We start from the raw sequence: 13,349 nt of genomic DNA, 5'->3' as shown, positions 1-13,349 counted from the left end.
TCATCTAAAATCAAAATTAGATCATTCCCTTTGTGCTGCGGAAACATTCAACATGTGACAGCAGACTTCTGTTGTTTTATTTAATGTCAATCTTACTTCAGTTTTGTGTTATTATTTTATGGACAACTCAGATATTTTTCAAAAACAAATGCTTAGTCATGCTGGCACATGAGCCTGGGTGGTTTAATTGATTCAAGTTGTGGTAAATTTGCTATAAAGTGTTTAGCGGACCCATACTGCAATCTGATCGTGTTTTATGTTAGAGGAGTTTGATTTAGGTGGGCACGTGTCCACTGGGCAAAGTTGCAACATTCAAACACTCTGGCAGCACACGCTGGTTTCCTGATGGTTCAGGATTGTATCACAACTGACGGGTGGCCCTTTTTTGGCATGAATATTTTCCCATGTGTTCTGCTGATTCTGTTGGATCTGGATCAGATCTGAACATCAAAGCCCAACATTTTATCTCCAGACTACAAACTCAGATAGCACGTGTTGTGGTCCTGGATCGTTACATTGTTGTAACGACAGATGAGGAAGCAGTCTTTGAGCCAAAGAAGGGGTTCAGTTCACTATGAATCCAGACTGAGTCCCACTAAAATCACTGTGTTCACCTTGTCAAAGTGCTTTGTCCTTCCATAGCAACACCCTAACTAGGCTACATTCCCCAAATCACACCTCTTAAGGCCCAGTGAAGGAAGGTTCCTGAAAGATGAACTCTGCTGGACAAGATTGAATGAGACTTTAATCACTTTTAATTCCTCACACTTATATGTCCACATTCTCATTGTTTTAACTTGATGCTTTCAATGTGGCCAGAAAGTTCTTCGAGATAAACACTCGATGGGTCTCAAAATATATTTCTTTGTGTTCTAACATTCAATTAACTGTAATAGGCTGTTTCCCATTGTCAGGGAAGGGATGAGTTAAATGTAGAATGTCACATTGATGAGTGTATGTTTCCAATGTTCAATCATGAGTGTGAAAAATTCATAGCTCTCTGGAGTTACACAAGAGTTACAGTGTCTTAAGCATGAGTGCAAATGGGTCAGTAACACATCACAATGAGTAGTCTTGTTTATTTTTGGAGTGCTTAACCACTCCGGTCTAAATCAGGTATCCAAAATGGTACAGCTCTGAAGTGTGAGACTGGCTAATTTTAGGCTGGGCTCAGGGGATAGTGTTCCTGAAATGGATTGGGGAAAAAAAATGAATTTGCTCAAATCTTTTTTAATGATTTTTTTAAAATTAAAATTTCTTTAAATTATTTAATGCATTTCTGGCCAAAATTAGCACGTATTCTGCAAAGTATTCTGCCTGGAGTGAATTACTGTTTTAAATCTCGCTGCACAAGTGATCAGATCATTTGCCAATGGCATAATTTAATGGTTCTTTGGGCATGTCCTGATAAATTAGCCTTCATGCTTCACACATGCAAAATAACAGCCAATGCAAAGGCAACTCACAGGTTACATTTCATCCTGGGCAAACCCTCCGAATTTCCCAATGCACAATATGGTAGAGGCATTCTGTAATGACTTCAGTGACCAGATGAGCTAGGCCAATGGAAAGTCTCATCCAAACTGCCATTGCATCTGAACAAAAAATGTTCCAAATAGTCACAGGCGAACTTGATGTTTGTACTCACTCTTGTTGAGTCTGCTCTATGTCATCATTTTTTCATTGCAGCCTATTCTAGCATTGTGGGTGTAGAGTGATTTTTCTTTTCTATAGCAATCCTAGAAGTTAGTGTACACTTTCTACATCACCACACAGACAGGCAAGAAAGAAGTTAGTTATCTGATTCTTATCATAGATACTTCAGTATAGAAGACGGCCATGGCTCAGTGTTAGGACTCTTGCCTCTGAATCAGCAGATTGTGGACTCAAGTCCCACTCTAGAGACTTGAGCATAATAATCTAGTGTTGCGCTGTCTTTCAGGTAAGACATTCAACCATAGCCTTTGTCGATTATTTTAGGTGAATGTAAAAGATCTCATGGCACTATTTTGAAGAAGTGCAGGGAAGTTATCCCCAGTGTCCTGGCCAATATTTATCCCTCAGTCAACATCACTTTAAAAAAAAAGTCACATTGCTGTTTTTGGGAGCTTGCTGTGCACAAACTGGCTGCCACCATTACAACAGTGACTAGGCTTCAAAGGCATTTCACTCTCTGTAAAGCATTTGGGGATATTCTGACATCGTGAAAGGCGCTATGTAAATGCACGTCTCGTTCCGCGTCGGAACGATCTACTCAATCCCATTTTCTTGCACCTTCCCTGAACTTTTATCAAATCGTGAGATCTTGTACTTCAAACTTAACTTCTGTGTTGCTAGCATTTCCACCTCTGACTCATTGATTTAAATCTTCATTGTTGGCACTGAAACTTGTGAATGCTAAAAAAAAAACAGAGTTTCATCACGTCAATCTAGAAGAGCAATGTACAAAATCCATCTGGATTTTCAGTGGCATGAGGTGGTCAGCACAGGGAAATCTGGCTGGGCCTTTTACATTCCTGCAACTGAGGCCAACTTGTGCCCCCTACCACCATCCAAGTTGGGAAGAATTAGCTCAACATTGAGCCTGGAGCTCTACACAGAGTAGTCACTGAGCTTTCAGGGAGCCAGTGGATAGTTAATACTTGTTAAAAAAAAGAGTCATAATCCACCAGCTATTCATCACCACATTACCGGTTTCAGTGCAAAATGAAAGCTTAAACTTTCCAGCACGTGGGAGCTTCCAGGGCAGGCCTGCTACTGGAGTCTTGTGTTGATTGAATCCTGTAGTTCTCAAGTCTGCTTAAAGCAAAGAGACCTGCACTGCAGGCTGGTGATAATCCTTCCGTGTTTATCAGTGTTGTGATCCCAAGCTAATCTAAAGAAGCCAACTGTAGATAAGTCGGTGTAGCACTAGGTCTGTTTATAAGAAGATTGTTTCAGATAAAAGATTCGAATGAGGCTTTAACAAAGGATACAGGTAATGTATTTAATGTGCATTTAAAGTAGGATAGCTATGGTCCCAATTTTACCTTGGCCTCTGCTACCACCACTCGGGTGTTGAATTCAAGGAGCTAATCTGGGATTTGATGTTCAGTCATGTCTTTTATGAACACTTAAGTTGTGTAAACCAGGGGTGCCCAACCTTTTCGCGTGGGGGGCCACTTTACAATTTTTGCCTTGTATCAGGGGCTAGTGAGACAATTTCGTAAAAATAAAGGCATTAAAACTTTATCTTACTATTAATCATGTGAAGAAGCTTTAAAAAAGATTAATTTATTAACTTACTTTCTCAACACTATGTTGAACACTGATTTAGTGAGATACCTGCATTCTTTTGCTTGCATGCGTAGTGAATGTTTGCCCGCACGCTGCTTGTAGTGTTGCGGTGTACGTCAGATAGATGCCCATCTGTTAGGCGTGATCTCGATCTGACTCTCTGTCACTCCCTCTCTCTTCCTGTCTCTCTATGTCACCACAAACCCCCCCCCCGTGTCGTTCAACCACTTCTTCAATACCCATCCCCGTCGTTCCACCCCCTACCCCACTTCCCTCCCCTCCTCTCTCCCTCCCTCTCTTCCTCCCTCCCTCCCTCCTTCCCCCGTCCCTCCCTCCTTCCCCCGTCCCTCCCATCCCCCATGCCCCCCTGTCCCCCCCTCCCCGTCCGTCCCCCCTCCCCCGTCCGCCCCTCCCCCTCCCTCCCCGTCCGTCCCTCTATTACCCCTCCGGTCCGTCCCTCTCCTCCCCCCACCCCCCCGTCCCTCTCTTCTCTCACCCCCCCCCGTCCGTCCGTCCCTCTCTCTTTTCCCCCCCCGTCCGTCCCTCTCTTCTCCCCACCCCCCCCTCCCCCCCGTCCGTCCGTCCCTCTCTGTGCCCCCCCCCCCGCTCTTGCCCTTGCCCTGACAGTTGCAGAGTGTGGGAGTCCTCAGCACAGCAGCTTAAGATTACAACTGGAAACACCATCTGGATTCGTGTTCAGTCAGCTATTTTTGAAAACATCACTTTCACAGCTAATGTCTGCTGAGATGGGGAATAGTGGTTTCTGACCTTCAGCCAGATTCGGGGTTTTCTGGTGGGCTTTTTTATTAGTCAGAAGCTGTTGGAAAACCCCAAATCTGACTGATGTTGGGAAGCGCTGTTCCTGCTGTCAGCTGTGACAGCACGATGTTTTTTAAAAGCCGGTCTGGAAGAAGAAGCCAATGGGAAATTTGTCATCTCTGAAATACATCCACAGGCCGGATAGAAACCTTTGGCAGGTTGGATCCTGGCCCGCGGGCCGTACGTTGGACAGCCCTGGTATAAATGGTAGCTTCTGGCACGTTTCTCTAAATCCTGCCATTTTTCACTGTGACTGCAGTGTGATTGGGTGATCTAGTCCATCCCTCTGTGCTTTTAAGCCTTGGGACTGATGGCAATTCAGGGAAACTCCCCACCTCAACTCAGTTTTATTTTCAGCTCATACACCACAACTCACCAATAGACCCTGACATCATAGTTATGCAGATACTCCGACAATCAAGAATAGCTTATAACTGTAATATTTCACTCTTAAAAACAGAACTTTACATTGTTTAAATAGTTATAAGCATTTTGCCTGCAGTCACCTATGTTGTTCCCTAGACGATTATGGAAGGTGTCGTCGACAGTGCTATCAAGCAGCAATTACTCCTCAATAACCTCACTGACACTCAGTTTGGTTTCTGCCAGGGACACGTGGCTCCAGACCTTATTACAGCCATGGTCCAAACATGGACAAAAGAGCTGAATTTCAGAGGTGAGGTGGGAGTGACTGCCCTTGACATCAAGGCAGCATTTGACTAAAACAAAAACAGAAAATGCTGGAAATCCTCAGCAGGTCTGGTGGCATCTGTGGAAAGAGAAATAGAGTTAATCTTTCAAGTCAATTACCTTTCATCAGCATTTGCCGAAACTGGCAATGAGGAGTAAATTTGAAGTCAGTGGGAATCGGGGAAAACTCTCCCTTGGCCGGAGTCATACCTAGTACAAAGGAAAATGGTTGTGATTGTTGGAGGCCAATCATCTCAGTCCCAGGACATCACTGCAGGAGTTCCTCAGGGTAGTATCCTAGGCCCAACTATCTTCAGCTGCTTCATCAATGGCCTTCCCTCCATCATGAGATCTGAAGTGGGGATGTTTGCTGATGATTGCACAATGTTCAATTCTATTTGCAACTCCCTAGATAAGAAGCTGTCCATTTCAGCATGCAGCAGGACCTGGACGACATTCAGGCTTGGGCTGATGTGGCAAGTAACGTTTATGCCACATAAGTGCCAGGCAATGACCATTTCCAACGAGGGAGAATCTGGCCATCTCCCCTTGACATTCAATGGCATTACCATCACTGAATCACTATCAACATCCTGAAACTTAACTGAAGCAGCCACATGAATACTCTGGTTTCAAAAGCAGGTCAGAAGCTGGGAATTCTGAAGCAAGTAACTCACCTCCTGACTCCCCAAAGCCTGTCCACCATTTACAAGGCACAAGTCAAGAATGTGATGAAATATTCTCCACTTGCCTGGATGGGTGCAGCTCCAACAACACTCAAGATGCTTGGAAACCATCTAGGACAGAGCAACCCACTTAATTGGCATCCCATCCAGCACCTTAAAAAATCATTTACTCCCTCCACCACCAGCGCACAGTGACAGCAGTGTGTACCATCTATAAGATGTACTGCAGCAACTCACAAAGGCTTCTTCAACAGCACCTCCCAAACCCATGACCTCTAGAAGGACAAAGGCAGCAGGCGATTGGGAACACCACAAGTTCCCCTTCAAGTCGCACACCATCCTGATTTAGAAGTATATCGCTGTTACTCCACTGTCGCTGGGTCAAAATCCTGGAACTCCCTACCTAAGCGCTGTGGGAGTATCTACACCACACAAACTGCAACAGTTCAAGAAGGCAGCTCTCCGCCACATCTCGAGGGCAGTTAGTGTTAGGCAATAAATGCTGGCCTTACCACATCTTGTGAATTAATTTAAAAAAAATGTCAGGTTGGTTTACTTGCAAGCACACTCGCATTTGCGTCAGAAAGTCATAAATTTGTGTCTGAATCTAGAACTACAGCACATAATCTAGGTTGACACTTCAGTGCAGTAATTGAAAGAGTGCTACGGTGTTGGAGTTGCCATTATTTAGATGAATCATTAAACTGAGACATGTGATGATAAATGATTTGCTCGTTCTATTCAAAGAAAGGATGTCGTGACCAACATTGCCCTCTAAACAGAAATGTTAAAAAAAAGAAAAATATTAACTGGTTGTTCATCTCATTGAAAATATTAACTGGCTGTTCTGTGGTGTTTGTCAGTTAGCTGCCATATTTGCCTACATAACAAAAAAAAAAACTTCACTTCAAAGTAATTCATTGTAACTGAAGCACTTTGGGGCATTTCTGAGAGATGTGATAAGGGGCAATAAAAATATAGATCTGTCATCTTAATTTTGCTCACAATTAAAAATATTTTATTTAGCAGTACAAGTTGCCCCATGGTTATTTGTTCTTGTGGCTCTCAGTATCCGTTTCGACGGAGCTGGGACGAGAGTTTTGTTTAAAAGCAGTTCTTATTCAATCATAGAATCACAGAATCTTATAGCACAGAAGGCAGCTGTTTGGCTCATCGTGCTTGTGCCAGTTGTTTGAAAGAACTATCCAATTACACCCAATCCCCCTGCCCCCACTCCAATACCCACGCTTTTCCCCACAGCCCTGAAACTTTTTTGTTTTGAAAGATACTTCTGAACTTGCTCCTTCACCCTTTCAGGCAGTGCATTCCAGATCATATTTTGCTAGACTCTAGCTCCAAGTAATGTTTTTCCAGCGATTGAAATGGAGGAAGGTCTGCAAATGAAGAGGGTTATGCCATAGGTTCATCAAAGGAGCAACTTACAGAAGAATAAGGTTGCTAGTGGCCTCAAACTGAATGTCTGCAGACACACTCTCTTGTTTCCTGGGGCTGCACCGTGTCGAAGAACTCCCTTTTCTCTTGAATTATAGAATATTCTTTTAAAGCTGTCCCAGTGATACTCTGCAGCCTTGACAATCTGCCAATTAAATCTGTCCTCCCACTCCCCCGTCCTCCCACCACCACTACCCCATGGAGGCTATGCTCGATAAGAATGATTTCACCCCTCCAACCAATGCCAGCATCAAAAGTTAGTATTTACACTTGACAGCATTTCATAGAGGCAGTGACCCAGTGTGCAGTGAGCTCAGCAGACATTGCAGTGATGCAGAATCTGCTCTCAGTGCCATGTAAGACAGAACTGTTGTTCAGTTATTTTTTAATGGGGAAATTTTTACAGTTGCTTCTCAGGTTTTGTCAGCCAGGGTGCAGTAATACTCTGTCAGATACTGTAACCCTCAGTGGGCCTCTACCAGCTTTTATACTCATCAGTGACAAATCCAGTGTTAGACACAGTCCTGAGCTGGCCACAGAGCTGCTTCTGGGTGCTTGCAGATCAATTATCCAGTATAGATCAAAATTAAACAGGAAGCCTTGAAAATTGTTCAAAAGAATCACGATTAACATTTGATGCTTTTGACTTCTTTTCTTCTTCACCCTCATTTCCTCATTTGATTTTCTCCCCTCCAAAAGCACTGAATTGCACCGGGGTACTGTTTCTTGAGTGCTCCTCGTCCTCTCATACCTCACCCTAAAGAGCCCGGCCTTTAAGTGTCAGCAGGCAGATTTGACCATGAAGGGCATTACTGTTGTGCCTGGTACTGCTCTGACCTAGTACTCACTTGTGAAAACTTCGCTCTTGGAAAGTGATTGGGAGCAGGAGTCTGGCTGATTTTCATTTTGCCTTCTCTGGTCCAGAGGTCCCAAGATCGACCAGTGCAACGCCGACTAGGCTTGGATCATCCTGCTGTATTTGCATTGTTGCTGTTTTCAATGCATCCACTTCCTGCTAGTGTCAGACTTACTTCCTGGAACACTTGGCCCCATCACACATTGGTGATAAACACCATTTTATTATAAAACACCCCCGCCCTCTGACTCACCCCAAGCAATATCATAGGAAATCAACATATATATGGATATTCCACAACACGATTATAAATTAGATCATTATACTGAGTAAAATTAGTGCAGAGTCTGATGATTGCATTAATTCTCTGTACCCAAAGGGTTTGCTAAAATTGAAGAGGGTGTTACACATTTAAGAAGTTTTGATTGAAAGTTACCCGTGGTTCTTTGCTAAGAAATAGGATATTGCCTCCTGGATCATTCCCTTTACGGCATAAAAATACACTGTAAACTGTAACATTTTTCACTGTCAATTCCAAAATTCATATCACATATCCTGATCTGTGTATTGTGCTCAACACCCCCACACTGTTTTCCCTCCTGCTTTAGATTCCAGCATGACTCTCACGACTCCCCATTTGAGAGGAGCTGGGTGGATGAGCCCTTGTTTAGGCCTCTGCCAAATCCAGTCTAGAAACAGCAGCCTGGGTGGCTCAGCCTCCTATTCATGCTCCCTCTTTTGTGGGTGTTTTCCTGCTCAATGTGGCAGTGGGCTGATGGACAGCAGTACGCTCTATCCTTGGAGCTGAGGTGTAACAGGAGATTTGGAAATTGATCAATATTGACATTTTTGCTCAAAGCCTCAAATACAAGCACAAAGCAGGCAGGAATGAAGGCTCTTGGAGACAGTAACAAGACTGCTTCACTTTGTTGGAAGAGGTGGGCAAGGAACTTAATGTTCTTTAGAACTTGAGATGAGCAAGGAGTGGTGTGAAGGATCATTCTCTGGGTGCTGCAGATTTGATGAGCTTGAGCTCCAAACTTTCTTATAATAATTGCAATGATTTGAATCATGAATGTTGAAAGAATGAGGAAAATCTGGGTTCACAGTGATAGAGGTAATGGAATCATTTATAACACGGTGAACTTTTCTAAGAATGACATCGCACAACTTTATGGATCAGTGGTGTTTAGAGAACAAGGAGAAACTCTTGAAAATCTGAAATAAAAACATGAAATGCTAGCGATGCACAGGAGATCTAAAAGAGAAAGACACTGACTCACAGTAGCAGCAGTGTGTACCATCTACAAGATGCACTGCAGCAACTTGCCAAGGCATCTGACAGCACCTTCCAAACCCGCAAACAAGAACAGCAGGCTTATGGGATCACTGCCATCTGGAAGTTCCCCTCCAAGCCACACACCATCCTGACATGGAATTGTATTGTTATTCCTTCATTGTTGCTGGGTCAAAATCCTGGAATACCCTATCACACCACTTTGGCGGTATCAATACCACATGGACTACAGCGGTTCAAGAAGGCAGCTCACCACCACCTTCTCGAGGGTAATTAGGGATGGGCAATAAATACTGGCCTTGCCAGCAAGGCCCACATCCCATGAACAAATTTGAAAGAAAGAGAGGCCAGAATGATAAGGTCATATTGAATGTACAGGTGTTCAGAAAGCTTTTACCTAAAGTCCAAATTGGGCATTCAGTGATCATTCTGGAACATAAGCCCAGACAATGTTTAGTGGGGATCTCTTACTGGGGACCTTGGTTTAAAAAAAAAACAAGCATTGGAAGAATAGGACGCTGAGCCTGATCTGAAATCTCCCGAATGAAGTTTATTGCCTTTCAGCAAAACATTTCATTGTCTCTCTGTCAGTAGAGTTTAACATGTTAGACAGCTAACAACTCTGGCTCCATTCAGTATTATTGATCAGTAAGAGGTCTGCTGTCATCCTATAAGAACAGAAGGCAGCGCTCACTGTGCTGGATGTGACACAGGTTTCCTTTAGGCTGTCGGTCAGATCGGCTCTCTGATAGTGCGATATGTCATCCTGCATCACCTCTTCCGGGCACAATGAAGTTTTGTTGTTAGTACCTCCCTATCTCTGTAACCTCCTCCAGCCCTACAACCCTCTGACCCTCTGTGTTCCTCCGATTCTGGCCTCCTGTGCATCCTTGATTTTCATCGCCCCACCATTGGCAGCCGTGTCTTCAGCTGCCAGGGTTTTGTGCTGTGGAATTCCCTCCTGAAACCCCTCCAGCATCTCTTCCTTTAACACAATGCTTAAACTAAGCTCAGATCTCTCCTTATGTGACTCTGTGTTAGGTTTTGTTTGATAATGCTCCTGTGAAGCAGCTTGGGACATTTTTCTATTTTAAAGACACTATGCAACTGATTGTAGTGTTGCTTTGACAGTCTGAACACTGAACAAGTCAGCATGACCACAGGTCTGATAGCTTCAACAGTGATTTGGTTTATAGAAAAGCTTATCCACTCCCTTCCCCCGCCACCCTCCCTTCTGAGGTTAACTAACTTATGCTGGGTCTTCAGACCTACACGTAAAAGCTGCACACCTGCCAAGCAACAGCATAGTTGAGGCTATTTCTGTCAACACCCCACATCCTCATGCATGTGCTCATTTTGCAGTGGGAGTCACTGGAAAACAGTCAGAAGCAGGAGCCTTGGCTGATTTATTCCTTTAGCTCATGAACTGAGGCTTGACACCAGATAATGCCGTTATTGCTGAGCTGACTGAGATCAGCCAATGGACTGACTGTGGCACTTTCCTGGCTCAGTAATGAATGTGAGATTGTGCCAGCGGTCGGGGTGAGATTGCGCCAGCGGTCGGAGTGAGATCGTACCCTGTGTACTGAGCCATACAGATCAAGAAGGCCCCAGGTTATATTCAAAGTCTTTTACTGAAATAGCTGATCTCAATTGGGTTCAGTGGCTATGGAATAGGAAATTAAGGAAGAAGGAAAGAGCTGTATTTAGAGTATTACCGTGTTTCTGTGATGCCCTAACATGTGGTCGCTCTTGTTATGTAGTCATGTACGGCAGCCATTTTACGCACAAAACGTTCTGCAAAGAGCAAGAAATGGATTACTTGTTTTTGAATGTTATTCAGGACAATGGGAGAACTTCCAGCTCTTGTTAAAAATAAAAGTGCCCCATGGGATCGTTAACATCCACCAGACCCTGATTTAACAACTCAACCAAAGGACAGCAGCTATAATGCTGTAGCACTTCCTAAGTCCTGCACTGAAGTATCACCTGGATCATGTGTCCAATTCTCAGGTGGGACTGGCTCAAATGCAAGAGTGGTACCAACAAAGCCAAGCCAACAGTACAATCAGGCAGCGTTACCGCTCCTGATCACTGTCCTATGACCCGTCTTTGAGAGCGCATATGCGTTGATATTGAGTGCAGGCAGGTTCTTGAAATATTGTGTGGAGTACAGGAAGGTAGCAACTCAGACACGAGCCATAAGCTTTTTGTTGTCCAGGAAGTGTATTTTCTCCAAAAGCGGGGACAATTAAACTGAGTAACACAAGCAGCAGATGGTTTATTGGGAATGTAGAGCAATGTGACTGGAAAACACCAGACACATCTCCGAAGGCTGTTTATTAATGATGACTTGTGAACTAATAATCTGATAAACGAGATATTCTATTACTTAAAAAAGAAGTGTTAATTAGTAGAGAAGATAGGGGTAGTCTGCGCATGTGTGTGAGTGTTTTTACATTTGTTCCCGCAGTGCAATGGGGAAACAGCAATCAGCAGTCGATGCCTGGTATGTATTTTATAAATTACTTTTTGATTTTTGTGACTGTATATATCTATATATAATCTATTGTATGTTAAATATCCTGCTGCATCTGTGTGTACCTTTTCCATTATAAATTCCAAGTTGCCAGTGTAAACATGTCACATGTCACACCGTCACTGGCGGGACAGTGTAATTACAGTGTGACATGTTTACATAGGCCATTTCCATTGTAAGTGTGATCTTTGGAATTTATAATGGAAATAAGGATAGGTTGTACAACTTTAAAATTGCATTCTGCGCATCTGGCCCTATCATCCGTCACCCTTTAAGCCACGTCAGTTGAAGAATACACTTGGTCTTGACTCCCCACGTCCAATGCCACAAACGATAGACCAAAACGTATTTCTAATCTTACCAGTGTGTATGTTTCTTGCCTAAATTTTTACCATTATAAAGTCCTGTGCCTACATTTTTCATGGAAACTGTCTCTGTAAACTTGTCATGGTGTAATTGCATCTTCCTGCCAGTGGAGGTGATGTAGCACCATCACTGACGAAATGCTCTAATTACAACATTAAAATTTACATCTCCTGTTTCCATTATAAATGGTGACGTAAGAAATTATACTGACATATGTAGGTGCAGAATGTAGTACTTGTATTCGGATGATCTGGTGTAATTGACCATTTCAAGAGAAAGCTACAAGCAATGACACAGGAGGTCAACTAATTTTTCTTAAAAATTTTAATTAACTTTCATAAATTTCAGTGCTGTAGGGTAATATTGTGTGGCAAGCTGGGGGAGGGGGGGAAAACACTACATGGGGTGGATGAAGGGGGATTAGTCTGCCTTTGTTAGAGCTGACCAAGTGATTACGTATCCTTGATTTCCATCATTCCACTATTAGCGGCCGTGCCTTCAGCTGCCTAGGTCCTAAGCTCTGGTATTCCCTCCATAAAGCTCTCTGCTTCTCTACTGTCTCTCTTCCTTTAAGATACTCCTTTAAACATACCTCTTTGGCCAAGCTTATTGGTCACCTGTCTTAATATCTGGCTCAGGGTCATACTTTGTTTGATAACCCTCCCAAGAGGCACCTTGGAACATTCTACCGCATTAAAGGCGCTACATAGATGCAAGTTGTTGTTGCTGTTGTGATGAAGGCACAGTTTCCATTAAGATTTTGTGTTATTTTTAGGGCAAAACCTTAACTCGGAAAGTTGGGCATGGGGAGGGAGAGCTTTCCTCTGTCATGTGAAATTGTAAATAACAGCACAACAGAGGAAATTCCCATTTCTCCATCTTAGAGTAGAGGTTTTCTTGTTTATTTAGAGAATCGTAGAGCTGGTATCTGAAAGGTGTGTGCACGCATACTGAATGCCCTCTACCTTACCACTTGCCCTTTGCCAGCTTACGTTAGAGTCTGGTCTGCCTATGACCAGTTTGGGGACTGCCAGAGTTTTGATTTTTCTTTTCCCTCTCTAAATGCTGTCATAATGTTTTCTTTTCTTCTTTCTCATGTGCGTCTTCCACATCTCCAGTAGCAGGAACAACAAATTCCGGCACTGGCGCTGCCATGAATTCCTTGACCTCCCTGGGAACACTCCAGGGGCTGGCCGGAGCTACTGTTGGGTTAAATAACATTAATGCTTTGGCAGGTACAGTACAACATTGGGTGGGGGTGATTGGCGGTCGGGTCGGTTTGGTGGGTGGGGGGGTGCGAAGGGGTGCATGGGGAGGGGACACGAGGGAAAAGGAGCCTGTGGTTTTATGTTTTGCATAGCGGCATCT

The 13,349-nt window shown here is 43.6% G+C and overlaps 1 protein-coding gene across 13 annotated transcripts in view; it reads left to right on the top strand.

The window, feature by feature from the left end:
- Window positions 1-13,349, top strand: part of celf2 (cugbp, Elav-like family member 2) — a 567,676-nt gene that overhangs the window by 540,308 nt on the left and 14,019 nt on the right. For 12 of the 13 annotated variants that reach the window (XM_068059494.1, XM_068059489.1, XM_068059492.1 and 9 more), the window contains 2 exons: window positions 11,550-11,585; window positions 13,100-13,216. In XM_068059494.1, coding sequence (XP_067915595.1) covers window positions 11,550-11,585; window positions 13,100-13,216 — 153 coding nt within the window. The remainder of the gene's footprint in view (window positions 1-11,549; window positions 11,586-13,099; window positions 13,217-13,349) is intronic. The other variant, XM_068059490.1, reaches the window with a different exon arrangement.

This window comes from Heterodontus francisci, chromosome 27 (assembly GCF_036365525.1).
Source record: "Heterodontus francisci isolate sHetFra1 chromosome 27, sHetFra1.hap1, whole genome shotgun sequence".
Classification (NCBI taxonomy): Eukaryota; Metazoa; Chordata; class Chondrichthyes; order Heterodontiformes; family Heterodontidae; genus Heterodontus; species Heterodontus francisci.
The sequence above is the reverse complement of the archived record's forward strand: the minus strand, read 5'-3'. Positions and strand labels throughout refer to the sequence as shown.